This window comes from Etheostoma spectabile, chromosome 18, assembly GCF_008692095.1.
Source record: "Etheostoma spectabile isolate EspeVRDwgs_2016 chromosome 18, UIUC_Espe_1.0, whole genome shotgun sequence".
NCBI classification, from domain to species: domain Eukaryota; kingdom Metazoa; phylum Chordata; class Actinopteri; order Perciformes; family Percidae; genus Etheostoma; species Etheostoma spectabile.
In genome coordinates this window covers 13,421,838-13,431,475 of record NC_045750.1, presented here as the reverse complement: position 1 = coordinate 13,431,475, position 9,638 = coordinate 13,421,838, and the positions used below count along the sequence as shown (strand labels likewise).

The window sequence follows — 9,638 nt, the reverse complement described above, 5'->3', positions numbered from 1 at the left end:
TTGACAGATTGGTTTAGGAGTTCAAATGCCAAAAATAATAAGTTTAAAGAATCAGTATTTAGTATCACTAGTCATTTTTCCATTTAGCTGCAAGTAAAAACTAAATGCTCCAAATTAAGTTTCACTTTCCAGAGTTCGATACAGTATGAAGTGAGAACTACACAGCCTTACAAGTACTCTGTTTTTAAGAATGCATTTTTTATAAAATCAAATACAATTAAACCACATTTATCGGAGCCAACTCAATTTTTTACTGCATTCTTAATCCTTCACTACTGTACAATTTCTTGGTATGGAAGTCACAATATCTACTGGGAAAAAGAGCTTGGTGTTGTTTTTTCACATACATTACTTAAGTGCAGTACTTCAGACATATTTTAAAGTACAGTACGTACTTTAGACATATTTTAAATGGGAAAATTCCTAGAATAAATAGGAAATGTATATCACATGTGGTCATAAAAAGACATTCCCCCCCCTATACTAAGTAACCCTCATGCTTCCTCTGTCCCCCAACAGAGCCTACAGATGTGAAGTAGATTACTCCCTCTATACCCCTCCTTTTGCCAGCCCCTCTTTCCACTGCAATGAAAGAAATCATTCAGTTTCAGCCTTTTCTGCTAACATACCCCTCCCCTACCTCTCCTTCCAACAGCAGACAGGGGCACACAGACAACCACACTCTCCAGCCAATCCCTAATTGTGTGTGCGTGTCTGCATTTATTTCCTGACATGAAGAAGGAAACAGAGTATTTGTTCTCTGAGACTGTGTCTGGTAGTGCTGAGCCTTTTGAATTGTTTGCTTGACTGAAAAAGTGTCGCTGGCAGAATTTAGCTGTGAAAAATTACAGGAGTTTGGTAAGTCTGGTTTTTGGATTTATAAAACTTGACAAAGTATATTGGAAAGCTAGGTTTTTTTCCCTCGGTGCTTCATAACTTGAATTTACAAACAGCCTACTGTTACATTTCTATGGCATTTTTATGTATGATATACAGATAATTAAATTAGTTGGGTTTTACACTAGAATACTGTTACTAATGTGGTTGCTGTAGAGCTGAAATGTACAGTATGTGAGGGAAATAGAGACGTTTTTTCTATGTCAGATGGTATTTATGTGCAGTCAGTACATGTTGATACAATGTGTGTATATGTATACTGTAGGTGTGTCTTTGCAAACATATCTCTATCTCTTGGATTATTATGCTGCGAATTATGTCTCCAGTTTACATGATTACCTATCATTTCTGTGTGTTAACACTGAACCTGTGAGGTCTCTCTATGCTGTGCTGCCAAAGACCTTGTTGTCATAACAACATTAAAGCAGTTGAGTGTTGTGACACCTGTGAAACACACCTGTTCAGGCTTTGACAAGAGGGGCCACCGGGTTGAGCTGCAGATCAGATTAGCTCTTACCCACTGCTAAGGATGTTGCCAGGGATAAGTATCACATCAAAAGGTGCACTTTGACAACTAAAAACACTGGAAAACAGAGATGTCATTGGTAAATATATTACATTCATGCACTAGTCATGAAGTACGAACACACAAACAACACACACACACACACACCCACACACCACACACACCACACACCACACACACCACACCACACCACAACAACACACCACACAACCACACCACCACACACACACACCACACACACACACACACACACACACACACACACACACACACACACACACACACACACACACACACACCACAACACACACACACACACACACACAATTAAAAAAACTATTCTGATAATCAATGAATCACTCAAGTATTTCTAAAAGGCAATTATGCCAAACATCTTCTTGTACCAGCTTGTGAATTGTTGAAAGATTTGCGGCTTCTGATCATTAATAAAATAGCTTTTAGTTTTGGATAGTTGGTTGTACAAAATAAGCAGTGTTGGGCAAGTTACTTCCAAAATGTTATACATTACATATTACCAGCTATTGTCATTAAGGTCATTAGTTATGACTCTAATTAGTTATATTATAATATTACTGCATGAATTGTAATGCTTTACACAACTTTTGACTTACTTTTACTAAAATAACCATAGATTTATGACTTGGCAGTCTCATCTTCATCCAATATAATACATGCTAATTTATTTTTATTCATAATATTTTTTCTTATTAATCTGAATCTGCAAGTAACTAAAGTTATAAAACAATTAGTAAAGTAAAACCTACCACAGGTCTGTTGTGTTTTTTTTAAAGATTATTTTTGGGGGCATTTTTAGGCCTTTATTTTACAGGACAGATGAAGACATGAAAGGGGAGAGAGAGGGGGAATGACATGCAGCAAAGGGTCACTGGTCGGAGTCTAACCTGCGGCTGTTGCGTCGAGTTGTAAACCTCTATACAGGTGTGCCTGCTCTACCAGCTGAGCTAACCTGGCCACTGAATTGTAGTGGAGTTGAAGTATGAAGTAGGAGAAAATGGAAATACTCAATTAAAACCTTACAATTCTATTGAAGTCATGTTAATTCCCGTAATCTGTCAGTTGTTCGGACACACCTCTATCCTCACTGACGTACCGTAGAAATGTACACTCAGTCTCTGCAGTCATCTAAACCATCAAGTTCCAGCAACAGGAAATAGCATTACTCTTTTAATACTAAGCATTTCTTTAACTTTTTCTGACATATTTTGGACCAAATGATTAATCAATTAATTGAGAAAGTAATCCTGATTCATTTATTCAACCAAGGAGGGAAAATGAAACCTGATTTCTTTAACCATTGGGTGCTCGTTGAAGCTTCAGCCAGCCTCAGTCCTAAACTCTGCCAGTTGACAGTTTTTAACATAGAAATAAAATGTATTATAGATCCTTTTATTTCTATAGTTGAAATGCCATTTTGGCTTTATGGGGTGTTCAATGTCTGATGTTACATAAAACTACTTATTTTCTCCCAATAAGTTAATATTTAGCCAAATATTATATACATAATATATTTATACATTATATAAGAGCACGCACACGCACGATTTGACAATAGGGAAGACATGACAAATGTGATTCAATTCTGTAAATTCTTAGTCAGGGACACCCCTAGATCAAAAACAAGAACTGAAACATCCTAATGGCTAAGCTTTTGGCTGGGAACTCCTTTCCCTCTGCAGGCAAGCTTCTGCTATTTTAAGCCAAAAGAAAAGTCAGCCTGTAAAAGCCACTTTACAATGACAGATCCCTCACAGCAAAGCCAAAAAAGGTCACTACAGGCCACAGAGAGTCTAACACAAAACAGTTTCAACTAAACCATAAGATGCCAGTATGGAAATTGTGCAGACACTTTCCAAAGACAAAGACAACTGCTCCTGCCAATCTGTGACACAGAGAGGATCATGTGTGCTACTAGTTAGCAGGTCTTTTAGAGACTGAACAACTGTCACTAAATGTCCTTTGACTTGTGCCTTTTACTGCTGCAATGCTAATAGAACACAGAGACAATACAGTTATATTTTATGATGAATTATATTTCCATTTGGCTGCATTCTGTCATTAGGCTGAAAGTGTTTTCACTCTATGCCATAAGATTTTGATTTATATACATTCAAAAAAGTGCAGTAAAACATCAGAGCAATACAAAGTTTGGGACATACTGTTCTGCAGCTCTCCAATTTGAAGATGGAGACACCATTCAGCATTATAGTGTTTTTTGCCCTCACCCGATGACAAGTTTTACAGTAAACTTGTGTACATATGTGCTTTCTGAATCACATTCATTTCAACGTAAGTTCAACACAAAATGTAGACTTATTAAAAATGTTTTTCCAAAGATTGGCACACTTAAGGGTAAACGCTATCGTGGGTTGAAGGACAAAGAATGACTTGTTACAGTGAAGCAGCAGATATCTATAATAGTACAAAGATGTTTGTAAATGATCATGATGTAAACAATATCTGAAATATTAAACCTGAAACTAGCACATCTAATACTCTGACGTCATGATGCAAAGCTCCTGGATTATGTCTCTGCTAGCAGTTTGGATTGGTCTGAAGGTTTCTGTTTACTACTCTTCTAACAGCTGCTGCAACACATGTGAGGTCACCATTTTAAGTAATCAGAAACAGAGGGAGGTAGTAAGAGAGAGAGGCCAACAGTTGGTTGTTTTATGGGTTTGGGTCACACCACAACTCATCTTAAAATAAATAATTGGACGGTGTCCATTCTAGCAAGCATAACTGGGCATTCATTTTGCTTTTCTCTGCAAAACAAGTCAACCAACTCAAATCCAGCAATGAGAAGTTGAGATATTTTTGAGGCTGCTGTAAAAGTAAAATGCAACTGAAACTAAATGTACTCTTACAGTCGAAAGAGTTCTGCAAGGCGTCTACCTCACAGGCCTGGTTTGGGTCTTTAAATATATTTCCAAATGCACAGGAGAGAATAATGAATGACAGTCCACAAAATTATAAAGTGACTTTTGTTGTTAGATTGTAACACATGGAGGCCTAACCAGAGGTCTGCTGGATCTTTGGTAGGCTGGATAATGTACAGTAAATTTGAAATTTTCATCTTGAATTTTGGTTTCTAATTGTCAATGACAAAATTGGATAAATCACACATATGTTTGAATCTTAACTTGACTGGTTGTATTTTAACAGTTGGAAAAATACTTTTTTTAAATCGTAATTTCTGTACGCTTTAAAAGATACTTAATGTAAAAATTAAATTTAATATTTTTTTCCCGTTCGTTAACATTGTGAGATAGGGCATTTGTGCTGCATTCATGTGGTGTCTGAATAATTATATATATATATATATATATATATATATATATATATATATATATATATATATATATCTCAGATTTAGATCTAGCTTTTAAGGCCACCTGAGCACCTTTATTTTGGCATAATAACTATCCCCAATGTTTGTGTGATTTAAATAAAGCAGTTTAAAACATGGAGATGCAGAAAGTACAATATAAAATCTTAAGATTAGAATTTAAGCTGTGGGAACGTACCTAATAAAACAGGCTGTGGATCTTTGGATTCACAGCTATTATCCCAGTTTATCTGTGACTACTGAGGGAGCAGAGTGGAGAAGCTCTGATTTCAAAAGGTGACAGTGAACAAATGAGCGTCCTCACTATACTGTACATGCCCTCAATGCTTTAAAGATCTTCAGAGATATTGACGTTAAAGATGTCTTTAAAATGAATTAACATTTATTTATCTTAGCAACATGAGTTTTTTGGTAATAATCACTGGAGACATTATTTGAATGAGTTCATTAACTACAAAATCAAAAAAAGGTTACATTGTTGCATGCCGTTTGAATAGAAACCATGGATAAAGTGTAATATGGACACTATCTGGGCTAAACCAGCACCCTAAAATGTGCATTTCACATAAGCTACAGCCGGCAGCAAGTAAAGGTTAGCTTAACATAACGACAGGAAACCGGTAGCCTGGATCTGTCAGAAGATAACAAAATCTATTTTGTTCTTCTGTATCTTTGGACAAACCGTGGCTAGCTATTTCCCTCGGTTTCCAGTCTCCATGCTGAGCTTAGATAAGCTGCTACTGGTTGTAGCCTTGCATTTATTGTGAAGACATGAGAGTGGTATTAATCATTCTATCTCACACTCAACAATAGAGCAAATAAATGTCAGAAAATGTCTTCTTCAAAGTGCCTCTACACCTGTTGAAGTTATCAGAATTTATTAACTTATGTCACTTACCTCCTTCTCTTTTCAGGTTACCATGGGGCATTGTTGGATGCCCCTCATCTTGGCCTTGTTATCTATGGCAACCCCAACGCTCTGCCAAAGTGGAGAGTGGGGTTCAGGCTTTGACATCTACTCTGCGATAATGGCCACCAATGATACGTTGCAGGCAATTGGTGATGAGCCTGTGAGGATAAGAAACAATCAAGATTGGGTCACATCAACAGCTTCACCTATGCTGCAGTATGAGCCTCAGCCAGACAAGTGCTCGGTCCACTTCAGAACTAACACTGCTTCGGCTCGAAGGCTGAAGGCCCAGAAAGAGGAGCTGGCCTATTTGCAGGCTATCCAGCATGGAAACAAGGCAGTGATGGAGAATTTGGTGCAGTTTGTGGGGGCAGAGTTAGGAGATCAGAACTATGAAGATGTGATTAAGGAAAATGTCGTTGGCATCCAAGAAGACCACAAGAGTTGCCATGAGGTGGTGGAGAAAGCTGAAGAAGATATGGAAAAGCAGCTGGAGGGGGAAGTGTTGGGCGCTGGCATGCAGAAGTGAGTGCAATAATCTGTTTTAAGATGTCAGGAAGAATGTGTCTGCTAAGCTTAATAAAAGGTCAAGGTTAAAATATGAAGAAAGCAGCTAAAAAAATATCAGTTGTTGTTTGTTAGCGTACTAAAGACAAACAAGTGAATGATAACAGAAATGGGAGGATTTTTAATTTTATTTTCTCAGTTTCAATGATGACCTGGCCAAAAAAAGCATAAGTGTGCAGTACAACATACAGTTTCACATTCATTACAATACAGGAAATTAGAATACAAAAGGCTACATAAAGTGCAGATTAAGTAGGCATAACAAAACCGGTTCAAGGGGATGTGTAAGCAGGATGAAGGGTATGCAAAAGTATAATGGTAATAACACAGTATACATGAATAATAACATTGCTGAGATGTAGTGTGGAGCCAAACAAAACAAAACAAACAGTTAGTGCAAATTATGATCAAGTTAGTGGTATTGAACCAGTTATAACGCAATATGTAAGAGTTTCTATACAGTTAGTGCAAATTGGGATCTGGTTAGTAATATAGGTCAGTAATAATACAGGTAACGTAGATGCTGAATGGAATGCAATGTCAATGTACAGTTAGTGCTAATAGTGGGCTAGGTATTGATGTAGCTCAGAAATAATATGGCATGCATGAGAGTCAATATTAAGTTGGTGCAAAGTGTGGTCTAGATGATGATGCAGGTCAGTAATATTACAATATACACGAATAGACAGAATATATAAATGATGAGATGTAGTAAAGACAGTCATACAGTTAGTGCAGATTGTCGTGTGCAAAAATTCTGTGACAGCAAAAGGTTGGAGGAATGACAGTTGAGCCTACCGTGGATGTATAGAGCAAAGAGGTTGTAAACAGAATATAATAGCAAAGCAGGAGAAGATGTGCATCTGTGCAAATATGCAGTGGGGCATGAAGGAGCAGAGCATGAATGATAGAGAACAGTTAGCACGTACAGTGATCAAACAGGAGTTCAAACATACTTTGAAGCTATTTGAAGCAGTTAGTGAGGGTTTTCATTTTCTTTGTTTTTTGAAGTGCATTTCAATCATTTGCAGCTGAGAACTGGAAGCAGTGGCAGCCAAAGGAGATGGGGGCTTTTGGGGTGACCAAGGAGATGTAACTGCTATAGTGCAGGGAGCGGGTGAGTGAAGCTATGGCGACAGTGAGCATAGGTACAGCGACGCTTTGCCTAGCAAGGATTTGTAAATGAGTTGGTACCAGGGAGTTAGGCGACGAGTGTGTAGTGAGGGCCAGCCGACTAATGCATAGAGGCTGCAGTGGTGGGTGTTATAAGGGTGATTTCAGGATAGAGTTTGAGGCAGTTCTGTAGATGACATCACCGAAATCAAGAATTGGTAAGATTGACATTTTCACCAAGGCGAGTTTGGCAGCATCAGTGAAGGAGGCCCTGTTGCGGGAATTGAGAGCGAAGATCTGTGTTCAAGTAATGGCAGAGACAGGCAATCATTTGCTTTTAATTAGAGCATTGGTGACTGCGTTGATGACTGCTTTTTCAAGTCATGTCTGTCATAATGCACGTCAATTAAAATAAATTAGCAAAAGTATTAATATAATGATGCAAGGCTGCATTGTGTCTCCGCTTGCAGTGTAGATTGGTGTCGTAATTTCTGTGCACTACTCTTCTTACAGCTGCTGATATGTGTGGGTAACATATGTGTAGGCAGAATTTAAAGTAATCAGAAACAAAAACCTGTTTTAATTGTTCAAGGTTTTAAATCAAGCAAAGGTGTCACACACTCGCTGGTTGCTACCTCTCAAATGTGAGGATTTGCTGCTTTCTCCATTTGTAGGTCAGTGCAAATATCTTTGGGTTTTTGAGTGTTGGACAAAAAAAAATTGAAGGATTAACCTTGGCCTCTGAGAAGTCGGAATGGTCATTTTGTACTATTTTATGGCGTTAAACAAACAAATACTTAACTGAAAAGCAATTAAATCAATTGTTAATGAAAATAAGCTCTGGAAGTGAATAAATCGGAATCCGGTAATTCACCTGATATGCAGCAAGAAATTCTTTAAAGTTGAGGTAGCAAACGCATACAAATTATTTTTTTACTTCTGAGTACAAAGTGTCGTACTAAAGAGCATTCACTGTGTCTACACATACAGATATTGTACATATGGTATGGTGCAGCACTAAATCAAATTTTTTTAAATGCAATTTCAAAATGACCTTTTGTTGTCTCTGTCATGCTTTGCATTATACGTCGTCTCTTTCACACAGTCTTTCCTAATACATAACCAGCTTTAACAGCAACCATATGTATGACTGCCTTATACCGCTGGTTCCATTAGCGTCTGCACTAAGCTATTTGGCTGATAGCGCTAACTCTGCCAATGTTATACCACGGGAAAAAAGCTTATGGGGGGTTGTTTGGCTCGAGTACATGGTGCAAAGGACCCTAGGGTGAATTTACTCAGAACCATCCCTTTAATGCCCTCAGCTAATCTTTCACTTACTCTGTCTCTCTCCACATTTGCCCATTTCTTCCTTCCCTTCATTCGGTGACCTGGATCATTTATGTTTCCGGAGCAGAATCAGAGAAGAGTCTTTGGCCTTTGAAGACATGCTTCGTACTGCAGTGGACATCGCCAACAGGCTGGAAATGTCATCGCGGTCTCTGCATGCTTCATTCACCAAGCAGCTGAAAGTCATTGCCAAAATTCATCGCTAAGGAAGTGTTGGAAAGACTGGCTGCCCTCATGTCATCCTCCAACTTGGGTAGGATGTATGGTATCCTGTGTGAGACCCAAAAAAGGGAAATATACCTTCCTGTAATTTGATATTTTTAAATAAATAAATCTATATATGCTTAGATCACTAAGGGCCAATTGTTCAAAATATTTAATCTGGATCAAAATTATTCGGATTTGGAAATCCCCACTTTTTGCTACTCAGGATGTAAATGTAAATGTAAATGTGCTGTATTTATAGCGCTTTTCCATACAACTGCTCAAAGCGCTTTTACATCTCAGGAAACATCACCATTCACACACATTCATACACTGTGGCGGGGCTGCGTACAAGGTACCACCTGCTCATCAGATAAACATTCACACACATTCACACTCGATGCGCAGCACCAGGGCAACTCGGGGTTCAGTGTCTTGCCCAAGGACACTTCGACAATGACTGCAGGGGGGGGATCGAACCACCAACCTCCGATTGGCAGGCAACCGCTCTACCACTGAGCCAAAGCCAGGTAATCTGTCTTACTTTTATGCGGTTTTCAAGCAAACATTGGACTGGATCACCCTGATCCAGATACAGTTTTCAAGATTACCAAATCCTGATTATCACTGCTCTAAATAGGACAACATATCACAATGTGGGCTACGAGCTACGTACAGAACAG

At 38.4% G+C, this 9,638-nt stretch overlaps 1 protein-coding gene across 1 annotated transcript; it reads left to right on the top strand.

The window, feature by feature from the left end:
* Positions 1-673: 673 nt before the first annotated feature.
* Positions 674-9,632, top strand: si:ch211-142k18.1 (uncharacterized). Its single transcript, XM_032542913.1, has 3 exons — positions 674-858; positions 5,726-6,246; positions 8,819-9,632. The coding sequence occupies exons 2-3, from the start codon at positions 5,732-5,734 to the stop codon at positions 8,955-8,957; spliced, it is 654 nt and encodes a 217-aa protein (XP_032398804.1). The 5' UTR covers positions 674-858; positions 5,726-5,731; the 3' UTR covers positions 8,958-9,632.
* The last annotated feature ends 6 nt before the right edge of the window (positions 9,633-9,638 follow it).